The 21,119-nt window shown below is 32.4% G+C and overlaps 2 protein-coding genes across 3 annotated transcripts in view; one reads left to right on the top strand and one right to left on the bottom strand.

Moving 5' to 3' along the window:
• The window catches only part of LOC127699824 (methionyl-tRNA formyltransferase, mitochondrial-like), a 35,505-nt gene extending 26,794 nt beyond the window's left edge, over positions 1-8,711 (bottom strand). The window contains exons 1-3 of one of the 2 annotated variants that reach the window (XM_052203194.1): positions 8,625-8,711; positions 1,788-2,254; positions 884-941 (exon numbers count right to left, since the gene is read on the bottom strand). In XM_052203194.1, the coding sequence (XP_052059154.1) occupies positions 884-941; positions 1,788-2,143 (414 nt within the window). In that variant the 5' untranslated portion in view covers positions 2,144-2,254; positions 8,625-8,711. Of the gene's footprint in view, positions 1-883; positions 942-1,787; positions 2,255-8,624 lie in introns of those variants that run through there. The other variant, XM_052203195.1, reaches the window with a different exon arrangement.
• Positions 8,712-8,893: 182 nt separating this feature from the next.
• LOC127699829 (ras-related protein Rab-11B-like) overlaps positions 8,894-21,119 on the top strand; it is a 30,441-nt gene continuing 18,215 nt past the window's right edge. The window contains exons 1-3 of the mRNA XM_052203202.1: positions 8,894-9,128; positions 16,077-16,138; positions 19,566-19,677. Coding sequence (XP_052059162.1) covers positions 16,102-16,138; positions 19,566-19,677 — 149 coding nt within the window. The 5' untranslated portion in view covers positions 8,894-9,128; positions 16,077-16,101. The remainder of the gene's footprint in view (positions 9,129-16,076; positions 16,139-19,565; positions 19,678-21,119) is intronic.

A 21,119-nucleotide genomic window follows, 5' to 3' on the forward strand; every position in this document is an offset into this window, starting at 1 on the left:
TAGCTTTTTTGTTTAAAAAGAAAAACGCAAGCAGATTTTTGTAAAAGCATCTTGAATATCTTCTCTACTTAAGTGTGCTTTGAATTTGTGTAACAAATCTTTGGAAATTATTAATTTTTATCACATTTTCATGATTTTAGCCAAAGAACGTAATTTTTTGCTGTATATTTATCTAATTTAAAAAAAATGCATTAGTGATTTGTTCATTAAAATTGGCACAAAGAATCTTCATACATTTTCAAGCCAAATGTCATTTTTAAAAAGAAGGGTCCATGATCTTGTTTTCAAGTAAAATCAATCCGATTGATAAAAATCAGTCGAAAATGCATCTTTTCCCAATTTGTCACAGTTTGACGTCGTGAAAAATAACATTTTACGTTAGCAACGTCATTACCTCCCCTGTAACTGTATCGTATGCTCTTAAACAAATGAGTGCAAATTTCATGGGAATCTGTCTAGACATTAAACCATATTTGTTGTCAACATACATTAATTATTTGGTTATGCAGGCATATTATCCAAGAATTGTTCTACTTTACTGAAACTATTCGTAGGACCAGAAATTTAAAGCTTGCAACTAGGACAAACGGTTCTGAGGGTCTTGAAAACCTGTACATGTACCAGTACATTTGATAGTCATAGAAGAGGTGTTTGAATACAGCATTGTAACAAAAGCAAAATATATAATCTGTGAAAAAATTTAAAGTGCTAGCTGGTTTGGAATTATTCAGGGGAATCAAAAATTAAGTATAAGTTTACCAAGATTATATTTTAAGATAAAACCTGCTTTTTTAAACCTAAACTTCCAATGTTACCAGATTTATGTATTTGTGTATTGTACTTGAGCTTTTAAAAACTAGAATATTTGTACACATGGTCTTACTTTTTCTTTGCCAGTTACAACTTCTATACTTTCAACAACACTGCCATTATCTTGCAATCTGTAAAGAAATTTTTTGTCATTATGGTTTCATGAAACTTTGAGGCTTACTTAAATTACTTTAAATTATATAATCATACAATTCTGAAAATCTATGTAGGATGTAAGGTTAAATGTTTATCTGGTAGACTGTGTCCAGCCTAATTCTGCTGTCAGGACAGTATTTTCATGATCTTAAGTAAAAGTTTTGTCTTCAATTGGTATGATATACATTACATCTAAAGTGCACAACAATTTTCTATGTTAAACACAGAATTTTTATCTTTTATTTGGCATACAGGTAAAAAAAAATCAAATGTTATCCCTTTGTCATATCTAAAGGTACATCATGTATATGTTGTACATTGTGGTAGTGTAGTAGGAATTGCTTTCCCTCCCAGAGCACCTGACTTATCACACCTCCCTGTTCTCTGGTGTTCTTGTTACTAAACATTTAGTTTTCTGTTTAAAGTTTTGAGGATTGTTTTGTCTTTTCTTCTTTTTACTTATGGCCATTGTGTTTTCTATCTAAATTTTTAATTATAATTCAAAGTATTGAAAATAAACAAACAAACAAACAAACAAACAAACAAACAAACAAACAAACAAACATGTTTGTTCAATTAAAATATAAAAATAAGGAGATGTGGTATGATTGCAAATGAGACAACTATGCATTTTGTGATGTATAAATTTTGATTTCTAGATAAAAATTTGAATAAGATGGTTCTAATTACAAAACATTATAACATTTACTTTCCCTTGGCTATCTATTAACAATGTTTTAATAGTTCAAATAATAAGAATGATGAATATAAAGTCATGAAAATTGATATACCGGTATACACAATTGGTACAAAATTATTACCTATTCTCATTTAAACATTTTAAGGTAAAAAGAGAGAAATGATCAGTTCCAAAAAATAATATTCTCCATGGAGGCGTAGAACGGAGACCATCTGAAATGTTTCCATCCACGAAACTACTGCAGTGTTGTCTTTGAATATATCTTCCGCAAGAGTAATGTCCCTTTAGTATTCTTCTTCTGTTTTGATGATTGTAATAACTCCCTTCAGAAATGTTCTGCAGGTTAACTGTGTGTTTATCAGATAATGTGTCAGTTTCTCTAATGTTGTTATAGCAACTGGTAGAATTGGATGACAATCTTGTAAGTTGTAACCTTAAGGCCCTGTTCATGCAGTAGGTTGTTGGATAAATCTTCATATTTTTTATTTATAGAATAAAAAGTACTACATCACAGTATATCCTTTGCACATAGCTTTGGCAGATTGTTTCTCTAATATTACTTCTACCTACACACTGTTGTGACTAAACCTACAAAAGATATATGTAAATATTATTGTATTATAACAATGTATATATGAATACATCTATAAAAAACTTTTAATAACTCATCATTATTTTCCTTTCAGTTTCAGTTTTAATAACATGTTTAAGCTTTCTTAGTCTTTAATCTCTGACCATCATGACCATGTTGAATAATACATGACTGAATTGGTCCAAGTTACAATTGAGATTTTGGGAAATTACTCTTATAAGACAATATCAGAAAAGCTAGAAGCTCTAAGTATTGCTACCCCTGTCAGATTTTTCTGTATCTATTACTGTTTTCAAGATACAAATGTAACTGATAATTACTTGCATTTTTTCCTTATGTTTTATTTTAACCACGGCAAACATATTGGTTGTTTGGAGGAGACAAAAACAACTTTGAAATTGGTCAGTGGTTTCAGAAGTTGGGCCTTTAAAAAAGCTTACATGTACAGATGACCACAATATAAATAAGAAAATGTGGTATGGTGCCAATGAGACAACTCTCTATCCAACATGTCCATGTCACAATGTATAATAAAATGCTCCGCAGGGCGCAGCTTGATACGACCGCAGAGGTCGAACCCTGAACAGTTGGGGCAAGTATGGACACAACATTCAAGCTTGATACAGCTCTGAATTTGGATTGTGATTAAATATTTGACACAGCATAGGTTACTGACACAGAATGAATGTGGTCTAAGAAATTAAAAATTTTAAATTGGACATTCAACTATTATGGTCCAATATCCAAAATCTAAATACATGGTTAGATTCAGCATATCAAAGACCCCCAAGAATTCAATTTTTTATGAAATCAAACAAAGTTTAATTTAGGACCCTTTTGACCTCAATGTGGACAAAGTTAATAACGGGGCCCAAAAATCAAAATACATGGTTAGATTCAGCATATCAAAGAACCCCATATATTCAATTTTTGTTGAAATCAAACAAAGTTTAATTTTGGACCCCGATTTGGAACAACTTGAAAACTGGGCCCATAATCAAAAATCTAAATACATGTTTAGATTCAGCATATCAAATAACCCTAAGAATTCAATTTTTGTTAAAATCAAACTAAGTTTAATTTTGGACCCTTTGGACCTTAATGTAGACCAATTTGAAAACGGAACCAAAAATTAAGAATCTAAATACACGGTTAGATTCGGCATATCAAAGAACCCCAATAATTCAATTTTTGATGAAATCAAACAAAGTTCAATTTTGGACCCTTTGGACCTCAATGTGGACCAATTTAAAAACGGGGCCCAAAATCCAAAAACTTAATACACGGTTAGATTCAGCATATTAAAGAACCCCAAGAATTCAAGAATAAAACCCCATTGAAATTGGTCAAGAAATAAGCAATTTATACGAAGTATCTTCTTTTGCACAATACTGTGCAATTGAATATTTCTTGCTATTGTGCAATACTGTACAATTGACAATTTCTTGCTATTGCGCAAAATTGTGCTATTGGATATTTCTTGCTATTGCGCAATACTGTGCAATTGAAGATTTCTTGCTATTGCGCAATACTGTGCAATGGAAGATTTCTTGCTATTGTGCAATACTGTGCAATTGAAAATTTCTTGCTATTGCACAATACTTATTATATAATAATTTACACATCCTGTTTGGTGTGTATCTCCTACCATATCATTATTATTTGTTTTTAAATATAAATCAGAAATAACCAACTTAAAATGGAAAATTTTAAAAGGAAAAAAGAAAAAAAAGGGAAAAAAAAAAATCCCCCCCCCCAAATTTTTTGAACCCCCTTATGATTCATCACCCCCAAACTCAATCCCAGCCTTCCCTTTGTGGTATGGAACCTTGCAGTACAATTTCAGAGAGATCCATACACTTGAACACAAGTTATTGTCCTGAAACTAGAAAAATGCTTGTTTTTTTCCCCTTTTTGGCCCCTAATTCCTAAAATTTTGAGGCAATTACCCCCAAAATCAATCCCAGCCTTCCCTTTGTGGTATGGTACCTTGCAGTACAATTTCAGAGAGATCCATACACTTGAACACAAGTAATTGTCTGGAAACTAGAAAAATGCTATTTTTGGCCCCTTATTCCTAAACGTTTTGGGCAATTACCCCCAAACTCAATTCCAGCTTTCCCTTTGTGATATGGAACCTTGTAGTTCAATTTCAGAAAGATCCATACACTTACACACAAGTTATTATCATGAAACTAGTAAAATGCTTGTTTTTTGCCCCTTTTTTGGCCCCTTATTCCTTAAATTTTGAGGCAATTACCCCCAAAATCAATCCCAGCATTCCCTTTGTGATATGGAACCTTGTGGTACAATGTCAGAGAGATCCATACACTAACACACAAGTTATGTCTGGAAGTTACAAAAATGCTTATTTTTGGCCCCTTTTTGGCCCCTAATTCCTTAACTGTTGGTACCATAACCCCCAAAATCAATCTCAACCTTCCTTTTGTGGTATTGAACCTTATGGTAAAATTTCACAGAGATCCATTCACTTAAACTAAAGTTAGAGTGCGAAAACCAATGTGTCTTCAGACGACGCCGGACGACGCCAGACGACGACGACGACGACAACAACGTCATACCAATATACGACCAAAAAATTTTTAATTTTTGCGGTCGTATAAAAAGTTAACAATTATAGGTCAAAGTACGGCTTTCAACACGGAGCCTTGGCTCACACCGAAAAGTAAGCTATAAAGGGCCCCAAAATGACTAGTGTAAAAGAATTCAAACAGGAAAACCAACGGTGTAATCTATATAAAAAAATGAGAAACGAGAAACCACCTGCCTATGAACCACACCAACAAACGACAACCACTGAACAACAGGTTCCTGACTTAGGACAAGAATAGATGACAAATGATAGCAACTGTGACATGGCCTATTAAGCAAGGTGGGCTAAAAATAATAAAGAATGGTTGTTTTGCAAACATTATTTGGTCAACCTGCATAATTTAGGTCAATTGTAGTAAAATCTCAGAACTTGAGATTTGTGTTTGAAGGATTTAATATTTGCATGTAAATGTGTAATTTATTTCATTAAAGTAAATAAAAAAAGTATTGAGTGCTAACAAACATGTTTAACCCCACCACATTCTTTAAGTGCCTGTCACAAGACAGGAACCTGTAGTTCAGTGGTTGTCGTTGGTTCATGTCAGTGTCATGTTGGTTTTTTTCATAAATTGTTCTGATATAGATTATGCAGTTGGTTTTCTCGTTTGAATTGTTTCACATTTTTCATGTCAGGGCCTTATATAGTAGACTATACAGTATGGATTTTTTCATTGTTGAAAGCTACACACATGACACAATTGCCTATAATTGCTAACTTTCACTTCATTTGAACTCTGGTGGATAGCTGTCTCATTGGCAATCATACCACATCTCATTATTTTTTCCGACTGTAAGGTGACATGGCTCATATGTTGATGTTTCTAAGCAGGCAATGTTGTTTTGATCCCGACACTGCATAGATTTCTAAAGTTATCATGTGACTTTTGTATGTAACATTAAATCAGATGCGGTAAAAACGACTACATTGTATTTCGGAACTAAACTACCCCTCAATTGAGTAATCATTAGATAATCCTAAAAATCAATTTTTTTTTTAATGGAGTTGTTTTACATGTACATTTACTTAAAATCATGAAATGGCACTAATTGAAAAATTGAAAAATCCATTGACAGTCAGGGGTACTACTTGTACAAGTAATTTTTATTTACTTGAAGAAGTAATTATAATATACTTATATAAGTAAATTTGTAGGATACTTATACAAGTGTATTTTATTTACTTGTATAAGTAAATTATTTTTTGGCCTAGTTATGTCCCTTAGACATTTAGATTTTTTTTACTTATACAAGTAAAAAAGTCATCCTATCTTCTTTTCTTGAATTCTTAGAACTTCTTTGCTCTAACAGAATTTTGAATTGTCTGTCCTTTGCAGATGTCTTTACTATTCATTTAAGTGTAATTTCATGGACAATGAAAATCTCATTTGTCTGTTATCTTTAGAACACTGATCATTTACAAGCCCCCAAGGGGCAATTTTTGAAGGCCTTGCGCAAATACTTAAGATCTTTGCTCAATCAGTTTCTTTGTTGAATTAATGAGATGAAACATTGAACTCTTATCAAAAATTATAAGCTAACCTGAGAAAAATTGTTAAAGGCATGATTTTACATCTCAAACCTTGAGAATTTTTGTGGGATTGTAAAAAAAATTTACTTATACAAGTAAATTTTTTTGAAAATTAAGGGGAGATTATTCAAACAATATAATTAACTTGTACAAGGATTTCTATACAAATCCTTGACTTGTATAAGTATATTTTATTTACTTCTTCAAGTAAATAAAGATTACTTGTACAAGTAGTACCCCTGACTGATTGAACCATAATTTCATTTTGGGTTTAAAAAAAGTTAGTAGCCTGGAAAATAGTAAATTTTTCAATATTTTCATATTCTCACATGTCTCAGTAAACATGGTAAATCAGATAAGGGCTATCCATCTTTTGGAAAATTTGCTGCATTATTATGAACAATATGTGCAATTTCAAGTTAAAAAATATGTATCCCTCATATTGAGGTAATTGTTACTCATTTGCCTTGGGGAACTATTGACCATTTGGCAATTTGTCCACAACCTGTAATGGTCAATGAGTGCATATTGGTCATTAAAAATCTTGAATTTTATATGTCGAAGCCAGGCAAGAGAATTCTTCTTCTTCTTCAGTTATACAACAAAACTTCAGGATACTGAAGATTACTTGTTGTTGTGCATGCGTGTTAAAATTTAATTTTCTTGTAGATGCCAAAGAAAAAAAATATATACAAATCTGACAATTTGTGCATGTATATTACAAAAACTAGTGATTAAAATAAAAATTATATACAAAAATTTAAATCAGTTGGCAGAGAACACCTTGTGTAAGGTGTGCTCTGAAACTGTCAACTGTGGTTGACTGTACTGTGGCTATAGGTAGCATGTTCCATTGTATGATGGTGTGTGGGAAAAATGACCACTTATATGTTTCCTTTGTGGTTCGTATATGTCTATAAGTATTTGGATGGTTTTGTCTTGTTCTACTGTCTGTTGGTAATAAAATTTCAGATGGTATGGCAATGAGGCCGTGAATTACTTTGTAAAATATAATAAGACGTGTTTTAAGGCGGCGTTCAGCTAATGTCGGTAGTTTTAAATTATTCATCATATTTGTAACGCTACTGGTGTTATGGTAGTTGTTACAAATGTACCTAGTTGCTCTTCTTTGAACCATTTCTATTTTTTGGGTAGCATCTTTTGTGTGAGGGTCCCATAAACTGCAGCTGTATTCTAATTTAGGTCTGACTATTGCTTGATATGCTCTTGATTTAATGTCTGTGTTTGATATTTTTAAATTTCTTTTAAGGAATCCTAAAGATTTATTGCCGTTTGAGATAATGTTGTCATAATGTAGGTTCCATTTAAGATTTGATTGTAGAGTAACGCCCAGATATTTAGCAGATGTAACAGATTCAAGAATGTGACTATGAAGGATGTAATCATGTAAATATGGTTTCTTTTTATGTGAAATTGAAAGTTTAGTACATTTATCAGGGTGGAAAGCCATAAGCCAATCTGCTTCCCACTTTGCTGCAGCGTTTAGATCTTCTTGTAATTTATCACAGTCTGATTGAGATTTGATTTCTCTATATATGATGCTATCATCAGCAAAGAGTCTTAATTTGCTATGTGTTAAATATTCAGAGAAGTCATTAATGTAAATGAGAAATAATATGGGGCCCAGTACAGTACCCTGTGGGACTCCAGATGTAACTGGCACTGATGTAGAAGAAATACCATTTATTACAACTGTTTGTGTTCTATCGGATAAAAAAGCTTGGATCCATTTAATTTTAAGTGTATTTTTCCTTATACCATTGTATTGAAGTTTGTAAAGTAATCATTGGTGAGGAACTTTATCAAACGCTTTAGCAAAGTCCATAATGATAAGGTCAATTTGAATGTTACTATTATTACTAGATGATAGTTCTTGAATGAAGTCAATTAATTGTGATTCACAAGATCGGTTTTTTCTGAAGCCATGTTGTAGATTATATAAAATGTTGTTTTGTTCTAAATGTGACATTATGTTACTTGTGATGATAAGTAATTGGGTAGACAAAGCATACATTAACATGTGCCCATAGAGTGAGCTACATGTAAATGCCCTCCTGTACACAAAAATTATGTCAATAACTTATGGAGACCTGTGCTTCTACAAGTTCTAGGCATTGCTAGGAAAGGAGGCTGTTAAATGTGATAGTAAGTAAAAAACTAGGGATTTTGAATATGAACAATATCAATATCTACAAAATGCATACAGTTGCATAAAGTCTTAAAGAACATGAAACAGATATTTGTTGCTGTAATTTTCTCCAAGAAAGGAGTATCTGGTACTCAAAGTTGAAACCGAAAACCAGGCTTATACGAAACTAATAATTCTTTATATTTATTTTCATTTCTTGACCATTAGAACAAATAAGAACACAGAAATATGCAAAATAGAACACAAACCACATGTATTTAGTCCTTTTTATTGTTTGATATGCACCCATTTGATTACAGTTGTACGACGATCGGCTTCAAAATCAAGACTGTTACTTTGGATTGACAGGTGTGATTGACTTACCTGGAAAATTGACATACTTATAATTAATTTACAAGAATGTCACAACTATATGCAGATATTTGAAGTAGCATTTTATTGAGTTTTAACGAGTTTAAAAGAAAAGGCCATTCAGTTCGTAACCAAATGAGAAACGTTGAAACTTGAGCTTGCACATGCTCTCTGAGTGTGACACATCAAAACATTGACTCAGTTATTGGTAATTTTTATTTTTATAAAGTTTGTTTTCATTTTAATAGTGCTAGGGTTATGGGAAATTTACATGAATTACATGGCACTGCATGTCACTGCGTAAAGTAAGATTAATGACTAATTATTAATAATAATTCATAATAATAAAATGTAACTCATTTAACAATTATGTCAATGACATGTTGATCTTCCCCGAGGCATTCAAAAACTATTAATACAAAAAAAAAAATACAAACAAACAAAATAAAATACATAATACAGTTATATAAAGCAGCATAAATATTGAATAAGAATACATGCATACATGCATTCAACAGAAGAAAAAAAATACATTAGATTCAGGTATCTTCATTCTGTACAGTTAAAAAATAGTTTGAACATTTGATCTTAAATGTATCGAAAATCATATTATTTGGCAATTTATTCCAAGTATTAAGACAAGAACATTTAAATGTTCTTTTAAAGAAATCAGAATTTGCATGGCTATTCTATTCACGAAGAATTAAGTCCTGATGTTGTCAACCTGAGCGAATAACTACAGTACCATTTAAACATCAATTCGATATCGTTTTTTTCCAATTTCCGTGTTTTTCGGAGCCACACCGATTTCACTCCCAAATTCCTCCAAAGATTCTCTCCCAACACCGCGTAGCTGTTAATTGGTTTATTGCCCATCTGATGTACTAAAAATTAACGACGTGTGACAACATAATCGGATTAGCCAGATAATTTACCTATGTACATTTAATCGATCTTGATTGCACATGTGTGCTTTAAAATCACAGTAAAAAAATTTTAACAAATGTTTTCCTTTCTTTGACAGATAAAGATGTGAAATTATCATATAGAATAAGATAATTATTACATTTGTATCTTATATGTTTGTGTCCCATGCCATTATCTTTGAAATAATTTTACAAACGAAAAAATTTGAAGAAAAAACTTGTTATTTTGTGTTTCTATTACAGTCCGGTCAGGTCATACATTGTGTTCTTTGAACAAAGACAATTTGGCCACCATTAGAATCTTTTATGACTTACTCAATAAGCAATATCCGTGCATTAATTGTTCATTATTTAAAAATCAACTGGCTAATAAAAAACAATGTTGTTTTTACAGTAACTTGATCGTCCAATCTATTCATCGGATCAATTAACAAGTAAACTCAATTTATTGAGCAATTTAAAATATTATGTTTCACCACCTCGGTACACTTATACAGACTTGAATAATTTAAATTACGAAAAGAAGCTGTAAAGTGACAACTCTGTTACAAAGGGAATAACTTCAAGTGATTTTGCTAGCGCTCTTCATTTTCGTATTTAACGAAACGGTTTTCAAATTGACGAAAGTATTTTATATCGATTTTGTCATTTAAATTTGGAAAGTGTTAAAATATTTTAGCATTAAATTACTATAATTCTACCTGTCTTCATGTTTTTGACAAGTTTATGACGCTCAGCCATTTAACGTTTACAAAAGATGTTAAAAGTTGTGATGAGAAGTAATCCGTTTATCGCCATCCGATAGGTCACTAATCCTTTAATTATTTATAAACCTCAATTGCCCATCATAATATTCTATTCCAGTTAAATCAGTCAGCATTTCATTTTCAAAATTTCTCAACCGCCCATAATTGGCGGTTCTTTATCGTATTTTTGTCATTTGAACACAATTGATCCCCCCGGACAATTTCCATCATAATTTCAATATTTCATCAACCATAAATTTATATTATTGACCATGGACGTATAACAAATGTTCAGGTCTACGTCCTGTTTTGACTGATAAAACATCAGATAGCTAAAGAAGATGTGTTCTCGTTTATTCGGAAAAGATTTATATTTTAGATTCCGGTTAATCAATTGTAAAAACACCTTCTAGAGCCTCAAAAATGTCGTTCTGCAACTTTATAAACCTGAATGAATATTCCCACGGTCGTCCAGAAAGGTCACCTGAGTTTACTGGTACGTGATATTATTTCCCGCCCTTTCAAAAATCTTGTGCTGTGGATAAAATTAATGTTAACTATTTTTAGCATTTAACATAAGTAAGTCAAGTTCAAGTTCAACCCAAACTGTTGATAACTGAGATGTGTATGGTGGAATTGTCTTCGCACGGCAAATAATTATTTTTAAATCTTTTACGATCACTGTTCAAAATACACAAATTTACATTCATTGTGCGAAAATAAATATTATACAAAGACGAATTAATGCAGCTGTGGAAGTATTCCTGTTGTAACCGAAATGTATTATTATCCTAAAGTAATGCCAACAAATCGTAAAACGAAAATGCCATAAATATTAAGCGTAACGAATGGTGAATAATATTTTCTTTTTTACTTGCATATACAAAACTTTGCGACACGTAATTTTTATGATTTTCTTTAAACTGTTCTCATTAATTTAGCGGAAGTTTCCGGTTATTTTTACACAAGTATGTCCATTTCGTAAATAAAATATTAATTTACTGGTAGAGACATCGAGGTCAAAATTAAGTACAGTTTTTATACGACCACAAATAAATTTGGCGGTCGTATATTGGTATGACGTCGTCGTCGTCGTCGTCCGAAGACACATTGGTTTTCGCACTCTAACTTTAGTTTAAGTGAATGAATCTCTATGAAATTTTACCATAAGGTTCAATACCACAATAGGAAGGTGGGGATTGATTTTGGGGGTTATGGTACCAACAGTTAAGGAATAAGGGGCCAAAAAGGGGCCAAAATTAGCATTTTTGTAACTTCCAGACATAACTTGTGTGTTAGTGTATGGATCTCTCTGACATTGTACCACAAGGTTCCATATCACAAAGGGGAATGCTGGGATTGATTTTGGGGGTAATTGCCTCCAAATTTTAGGAATTAGGGGCCAAAAAGGGGCAAAAAACAAGCATTTTTCTAGTTTCATGACAATAACTTGTGTGTAAGTGTATGGATCTCTCTGACATTGTACCACCAGGTTCCAAATCACAAAGGGAATGCTGGGATTAATTTTGGGGGTAATTGCCTCCAAATTTTAGGAAATAGGGGCCAAAAAGGGGCAAAAAACAAGCCTTTTTCTAGTTTCATGACAATAACTTGTGTGTAAGTGTATGGATCTTTATGAAATTGTACTGCAAGGTTCCATATCACAAAGGGAAAGCTGGAATTGAGTTTGGGGGTTATTGCCCAAAATGTTCAGGAATAAGGGGCCAAAAAGGGGCCAAAAATAAGCATTTTTCTAGTTTCGAGACAATAACTTGTGTTCAGGTGTATGGATCTCTCTGAAATTGTACTCTGCAAGGTACCATACCACAAAGGGAAGGCTGGGATTGATTTTGGAGGTAATTCCCTCAAAATTTTAGGAATTAGGGGCCATAAAGGGGCAAAAAAACAAGCATTTTTCTAGTTTCAGGACAATAACTTGTGTTCAAGTGTATGGATCTTTATGAAATTGTACTGCAAGGTACCATATCTCAAAGGGAAAGCTGGGTTTGAGTTTGGGGGTAATTGCCTTAAATGTTTAGGAATTTGGGGCCAAAAAACAAGCATTTTCTAGTTTCCAGACAATAACTTGTGTTCAAGTGTATGGATCTCTCTTAAATTGTATTGCAAGGTACCATACCACAAAGGGAACGCTGGGATTGAGTTTGGGGGTGATGAATCATAAGGGGGTTCAAAAAATTTGGGGGGGGGGGTGGGATTTTTTTCCCCCCTTTTTTTTCTTTAAAATTTTCCATTTTAAATTGGTTATTTCTGATTTATATAAAAGCAAATAATAATGATATGGTTTGAATAGGTAAATTAAAATTTTTTAAGTTCTTAGACCACATTCATTCTGTGTCAGAAACCTATGCTGTGTCAAATACTTAATTACAATCCAAATTCAGTGCTGTATAAAGCTTGAATGTTGTGTCCATACTTGCCCCAACTGTTCAGGGTTCGACCTCTGCGGTCATATCAAGCTGCGCCCCAGCGGAGCATTTTATTATTTTTTATAAAACTTTAATGCAATTGAAAGAATTAAAAACAACATTTTGCTTTAAATCTTTTATTCATTCAAGCAATTAGATAATCGTAAAAAGACAATGCCGTAGACTTACATAATTATTATGCCTAACGAATGGTGAATAATTTTCCTTTTTACTTGCATATACAAAACATTGAGACACATAATTTTCAAATAAAGACTTCAACTTTGAAAAAAATATTGCGCTTTTTCACATTTTCCACTATATTTTATAATTCTTTTTTTTTAAAGCAAGTACATTTAGGTAAAGATATTTTTAGATTGGCAAGCAAGAAATACGAAAATATTTGAACTTATTATAACCACAAAAATTAAACTTAACCAGTATAAAAAGACATTTAAAATTATACACCTGTTTGACACTTAAACTGGTACAGTAGACCTGAAATATAATTCTTTATTACATCAACCTTTACCTGTCAGGTAACCCAATTACCCTATCAGTGGTGTGCCGGTAAAGATCAAAGTAGGATAAGGGCAATTAATTCCTCGGTGTAGGGAGTGAGGTCGCTATCACAATAAACATTTACGCGATTTTGGGAGAGATTACTCCTAAATTCCTCCCAACATTTTGGGAGGAATATCCGAGTTTTTCGGAGTGACTCCGACATTTTCCTTGGTGTAGGGTGTGGGAGAGCTGGTCCTCTTGAATGGTACTGTATAAAGATCAGTACAAGCAGTAAATTTATTAGATAGGTAATCAGGTGCTAGACCATTCATACATTTAAACATTAAGACAGCTTGAAAATATTGTATCCTGACGTAAAATTTACGTAAAAACGTCGTAAATATCAGAATATAGTCATCCATTTAAGCTTTTTTTTTATGTTTATTGTTGTAAATAGTTTTATACACAGAAAATAAACAGATTTATTATTTTCACCTGATGCTGTTCTCTTTTCATCGATTTTGTGATATCAGGAAATGAGACTCATAAGAGAATTTTAACTTTCATGAGCAATACAACAGGTGCCACTTGTGGAGTAGAAACTGCTCACCCTACATAAGCCGCAAATTTGCGTAATTACTCAATTAAAACAATATAAAACCCAATTCAATATTGTCCTTAGCGTTTAATAACCCAATTCATTGAAAGAAGAACCCAATTATTTATTAAAACGATGCATTCCAAACCCTATTAGTTGCTGTCAAGTGCGTTATTTACCCTAAATAATGAATTATTTTTGCGTAATTTATAAATCTATTTGTGTAATTTAAAGAACTCTACTGTCGTTCTTAAAATAGAGCACCTATGAAAAAGCAATCGTATCTACTCGGGCATTCTCGCTCACTTACATTAACACAAATGTAATTGAAGCGATATGGGCAGAGAAGTTACAAATGGCAGAACTAGGTCCTTGTCGGAATCTTTAAATCGTTCTTCCCTTGCTTAAATGTTGTGTCCCGATAAACAATCAGCTCCAGTTCATAACATTTTCTTTTTATAACATGGAATAGAAGAGGTAGAAAAAGTACCTCTTGTGCCAAAGACATAGTTTATTAAATTATCTCAAAACTGACACATACATGTATTCTGAGGAATAGAGAAATGTCACCCATATCATTAATTCACTCTTGGAGAAGGCAATAACTTCCTGTGCAATGACACTGGACGTTAAATAACCTTCCATCATCATGATCATATATTTAAAGTCATTGTGACTGTTTTGCTGCTAACATGGACAATATTTTGGTTTATGTCACTAAATTGGGTAAAAATAAACCTGTCCATGAATCAATGTTTAATTGTTTTAACACATTCACAGAACTATAATATTGATGCATCATACACATGACAATAATACCTGCTAACTGTACACAGTGCAACTGTCAATATTTGTGGGGGATTTCACCTATGAAAGCTCCAAAATGGAAATTTTGAAAGAACAATTTTGTCCACAATTCAAAACAAAACAATCAATTTAACATGGCTATAGATTTGTACAAGTATGAAGAAGTGAAAAAACAACATAAATTTGAAGGCCCTTTAAAGGTTTTATAGGACTATGAGAGCTATATTGCACTTAAAACCCCCATTTGCATTTTAAAATGTTGTCAGGTATGGACAATGAATCAACTTTACCCAGAACAGAGTTAATGTCTCAATTTTAAAACCATGATGAAAAAACCCCAATGCATTTGGGAATATTGAGGTTAAAAACCCAATTGAATCTTTGCTTGAGGGGTGAACTTGAACTGATGATGCAAAAGAAAAAACTATTTCACTCAATTACATAAAAAATTAGGAGTAAAAACCCTAATTAGTAAATTCTTATCAGGAGCTCTGACCCTATTAGAGTTTACCCCTTGGTTCTGGTTGGGTTCATGTTGCTCAGTCTTTAATTTACTATGTAGAAGTGTTTTGTGGAAGTGTTTACCATTTAACTTCTATCTTTTTTTGCCTTGGCAATGTCAGCTTTTCTTCAACTGTCCCCTTGACATCTTACACCTTTGTTATCTTTTATATACAGTGACTATCAACTGTTTTCTTGACATCTTACACCTTTGTTATCTTTTATATACAGTGACTATCAACTGTCCCCTTGACATCTTACACCTTTGTTATCGTTTATATACAGTGACTATCAATGTTCCTTACCTTATCTCTTTTCTTCTTGGTGTTAATAAGCGTAGCTAAGCTTATTTTCAATTTTTTCTGCTTATCTAAAGGATTTTATGTATCACTTATCACAAGAAAATTCAGCAGTGAATGTATATTTTTTTGTACCATACATGATGAGACTAAAATATTGAATTCATAAGAATTCAGTGTTTGACACCCATTTTTTCTAGATGCTTACATGTATCTCTGAGAGAGCAACTTTTAACATTCTAAATCTGCCTGTTTTTAATTTTGCATTTGTAATCCATATAAGCATCATAGACTGGGATATTAATCTATTTCTGCTATGGACATAACTTTTTTTCTTAATATATTTCAGATACATATCACATGATTGGTTGAAGATGGCCTCTGAAGAGCATTATGATTTTATATGGAAAGGTATGTAGACATTGTGCAGAGATAAATATTGAGAGGTCTTAGATTAATTGATGGGTTGCTGTTTAACATGTTTAATCAAACTTTAATGTCATGAATGTTCAGCCTAGATTATAACCTACCTATTCATGACAGAGAGTAGTTGGGTGTTTGGTTATTTTGATCTGTGTGTACTGTCATTGTTTTACTTTCTGTTTGAAAACCTTTTCAATCCTCTGATTTTGGCATTAAGTACACACACCTTCCAAAATTTGGAGGCACAGATTTCATTGGTTGTCTTAACAATTTATCAGAACAGAAAGAAAACCTCCTTGTTATAAAGTAAGGATGGAATCACATTATATATATACATGATATATAAATGCAGTATTTTAATCAGAGAAATCACAGAATTGAGAATCAGTATGATTGTAACATTGAACATTAATTTAAGGTAAAAGGTATGTAAATGGATTATCTCACGGAATTTTATGAACTAGAGCATGAAGAACTGCACATGAGCATCGAAAAATTATATATATAACTTTTATACTTGATGAGATAGAGCAAATAACATATCCAGAAAAAAGTAGTACAAATGTATATAGAATACAAGTAAATATCATAAAGTACAGCAATTTTGACTTAAAATTAACATTTCTCGAAATCCTGTCCCACGAATTTTCTTTAAAAATGATATGTTATTGTCACTGAAATTTCCATTTTATTGTCCCCCATGAAACGTGTTGGGGGGACATGGAAATAACAAGCGTCTGTCCGTCCCTCTGTGTGTCCATCTGTGCGTCCATCCGTCCAGTCTTGTAAGGGCTCTCAGGTGTACAGTGTTTGCCAGATATTTATGAAACTTATATCATAGGTTTATATTAGCAATATCTTGGAAGAGTTCAAAAATCAGTGCTGATCAATTATTTTTAAAAGTGTTATGCCCATTAGAAACATTAATTATTTGGACAATTACATCATTAGCGCTCTCATGTGTACAAGTCTTGCCAGATTTTTTTTTGAAACTTATATCATAGGTTTATACAGCAATGTCTTTGATGAATTTTGAAAATCAGTGCCGATCAGTTATCTTTAAAAGAGTTATGCTCCTTGGAAATATTAATTATATGGAAAATTGCCTTATGAGCGCTCTTATGTCATGTATGTGTACAATTCTTGCCAGATTTTTTTGAAATTTATATTATAGGTTTATATCGTCAATGTTTTATGATGAGTTTGAAAATCAGTGCTGATCAATCATTTTTAAAAGAGTTATGCCCTTTGGAAATATTGATTATATGGAAAATTGCATTGTTAGCACTCTCATGTGTACAATTCTTGCCAGATTTTATGAAATTTTTATTATAGGTTTTTTATCAATTTCTTGGACAAATTTGAAAATTGGAACCGATCAGTTATTTTTAAAAGAGTAATGTCCCTTGGAAAATTGCATTGTTAGTGCTCTCGTGTACAATTCTTGCCAGAATTTTATGAAACTTATATCATAGGTTTATATCAGCATTGTCTTTGATGAATTACTAAAATAAGTGCTGATAAAATATTTTTAACGAGTTAATTATGCCCTGGGAAAATTAATTATAACGGAAATCGCATTGCATTTTGTTCTGAAGCCTTCATTTCTCTAAGATATTTAAATATTTTTTAAAGAACAAAAAAGAAGTACTTTTTTTAGTTATTGGCCTTGGATAGATAAAGTATGTGCAACGCGGGGGACATTGGGTCTCTGTTCTTTTATTGATATAAAATTGATAGGGGTCACCAAATTTGTTTTTTGAGTATGAATAGTTGAATCTTCTGTAAAACTTGGAAAAAGCGCTGAAAAGGCAATAATAATTGTGACGTCGTGGTAAGAATTTTTATTTTTCGACGCTTTTTAGTCATTATAGAGATGCTTGAGTGATTTATACAGCAAAAATGAATTCGGTGACCCCCTATAACATTTGTATAACTTTCATATCAATAAATCAGAAATTTTAGTGGCAATAACATATAAATTTTAAAGAAAATTCGTAGGACACGTTATTGAGAAAAGGCAATATAAAGTTAAATTTTTCAATATTTTTTTTATGTTTACGTGCATCCTTTACATTTGTACTTCTGTCTACAGAACAATCAAAATACTGTATTTCCAACAGTATTTAAGTTACTTATTTATTTTTTCGATATTCATATACCATTCCACATGCTCTGATTGCTTCCAAAATTTCATGAAAATGCATGAGATGCCCATTTACGTATCTATTACCTTTAAGTCTTTATTAATCCATTGCTTCTTACTGTTGTTCAGAAATGTATACAAAGTCATGGATGTAGACATAACTAAAACAGTTATTATAAATTAAGAATGAAGATATGGTATGATTGCCTTCAACAATGATCAAAACCCATACTAAATAGTCAGCTTTAAAGGCCCTGGCCTGACAAAATGTAAAACTATTCAAGCGCGAAAACCAACAGCTCGATTAACAAAACAAAAACTTGTTTATTAAGTTATCCATGTTATCATTGTCAGTAAAATTCAAGATAGATCAGATCTGGTTAAAACTTGTTTAAGTATCATCAAAACATGAAATAAGTAGTTGTTTTGGAGTTTAGTGTGATGCCCATTTTCATTGAACTAGTTCACATTTTTGTTTAGGGGCCAGCTGAAGCCCGCCACCTGGTGCAGGATTTTCTCGCTGTGTTGAAAACCCATTGGTGGCCTTCAGCTGTTTTCTACTCTTTGGTCAGTTGTTGTCTCTTTGACACATTCCCCATTTCCATTTTCAATTTTATTTTCAGCAGTTGGAAATTAAATGTGACTAAAAAAGTTTATCATGTATGAAAAAGAGAGACGGAAGATATGGAAGGGATATATATTCAAACTCACAAGTCAAAAACCAATGCCATTGCAAAAAAACAAAAATGACTGAAAGACAAACAACAGTCAACAAACTAGCTGTTTATGATTTATGAAATGTTTAAATGACAATGAACAAAATTCATAAATGTTTTTGGTAATTATCTTAAATTGTTTTCCATGTTTAAATTTTTCTCACAGGTTATAAACATGATAAAGTGTGATCAGGATACTATAGAATAGATCATTTAAAGGAATAAATACACTACAGTTCAGGTGGATTTTGCCTTGTCCACCCGCCCACAGTGGGGGTGGTCACTGGGTGGGCAAAATTTCTAGCTTGTCCACTCTGCCCACCCATAGGAATGGGCATGCAATTTCTTTTGTTGATCAAAAGACTTGCAAGTACAATCAATTGATAAAAGCAGATAAGCATTTGTAATCAATATTTTTACAAAAAGAAGAGAATATAGCTAGAGTGGGCACAGGTGGGCTCACTGTGGGCAGGTGGAAAATGCAAAATCCACAAAGGCTGTTGTGTAGCTTACCCTAGTTGAAAATTGTTAATAATTCTTCCCAATATTACAGTTGTACTGATAGGAGATTCTGGTGTTGGGAAAACCAACCTGTTATCTAGATATACTAGGAATGAATTTGATGCTGAAAGTAAAACAACTATTGGGGTGGAATTCTCTACAAGGTAAACTTTATTGATATAACAGTTACAATCAAAAAAGAGAAAAGATAATATTTTGATAAAGATTATGTTATTGAACATTAACCAGAAGTGTATATTGAAAGCTTTGCCCAAACTTGAAAAATCATATTCATGATATTAGAACTTATATTTGAAGTGAAAAAAATACTATCAATACAAAAAAAAAGAAAAACAGATATAAAATATGAAAACGCTTCATTTACTTACCATTGACCATTGTTAAACTTAACATAAATTAGATAATTTTAAAGAATGTTTAAGCAAAGATCTCCCTCAAACTTTATTTCTTCATTTTGTCTTTTCTTTGTTAATTTGCCTTGTGTAGTTGTTTCATTCAACAACGAAAAGTAAAAAAAAATAATATTAAGGTTGGGTTGGTTGTAGATTTAAGAAAAGAAATGTGAAGGGTTTACATTTGAATTGAAGTGTGGTACTCAGGTATTTACATGGATACAAGAAATAATTATGATATTTGAAGCAAAAGCAATCTGACATTTTGAAGTTTATCTTGTCCAATGTATTTCTGTTTTTATATGCCTATTGGCGTCGTCGTCTTCGTCGTCGTCCGTAGACACATTGGTTTTCGCACTCTAACTTTAGTTTAAGTGAATGGATCTCTATGAAATTTTACCATAAGGTTCAATACCACAAAAGGAAGGTTGGGATTGATTTTGGGGGTTATGGTACCAACAGTTAAGGAATTAGGGGCCAAAAATAAGCATTTTTGTAACTTCCAGACATTATTAAACTTGTGTGTTAGTGTATGGATCTCTCTGACATTGTACCACAAGGTTCCATATCACAAAGGGAATGCTGGGACTGATTTTGGGGGTAATTGCCTCTAAATTTTAGGAATTAGGGGCCAAAAAGGGGCAAAAAACAAGCATTTTTCTAGTTTCAGGACAATAACTTGTGTGTAAGTGTATTGATCTCTCTGAAATTGTACTGCAAGGTACCATACCACAAAGGAAAGGCTGGGATTGATTTTGGGGGTAATTGCTTCAAAATTTTAGGAATTAGGTGCCAAAAAAGGGGCAAAAAACAAGCATTTTTCTAGTTTCAGGACAATAACTTGTGTGTAAGTGTATGGATCTTTCTGAAATTGTACTACAAGGTTACATATCACAAAGGGAAAGCTGGAATTGAGTTTGGGGGTAATTGCCCTAAACGTTTAGGAATAAGGGGCCAAGAAAGGGCCAAAAATAAGCATTTTTCTAGTTTCCAGACAATAACTTGTGTTCAAGTGTATGGATCTCTCTGAAATTGTACTGCAAGGTACCATACCACAAAGGAAAGGCTGGGATTGATTTTGGGGGTAATTGCTTCAAAATTTTAGGAATTAGGTGCCAAAAAAGGGGCAAAAAACAAGCATTTTTCTAGTTTCAGGACAATAACTTGTGTGTAAGTGTATGGATCTTTATGAA

The sequence above is a fragment of the Mytilus californianus genome, unplaced genomic scaffold, assembly GCF_021869535.1.
Source record: "Mytilus californianus isolate M0D057914Y unplaced genomic scaffold, xbMytCali1.0.p SCAF_41, whole genome shotgun sequence".
Lineage (NCBI taxonomy): Eukaryota > Metazoa > Mollusca > Bivalvia > Mytilida > Mytilidae > Mytilus > Mytilus californianus.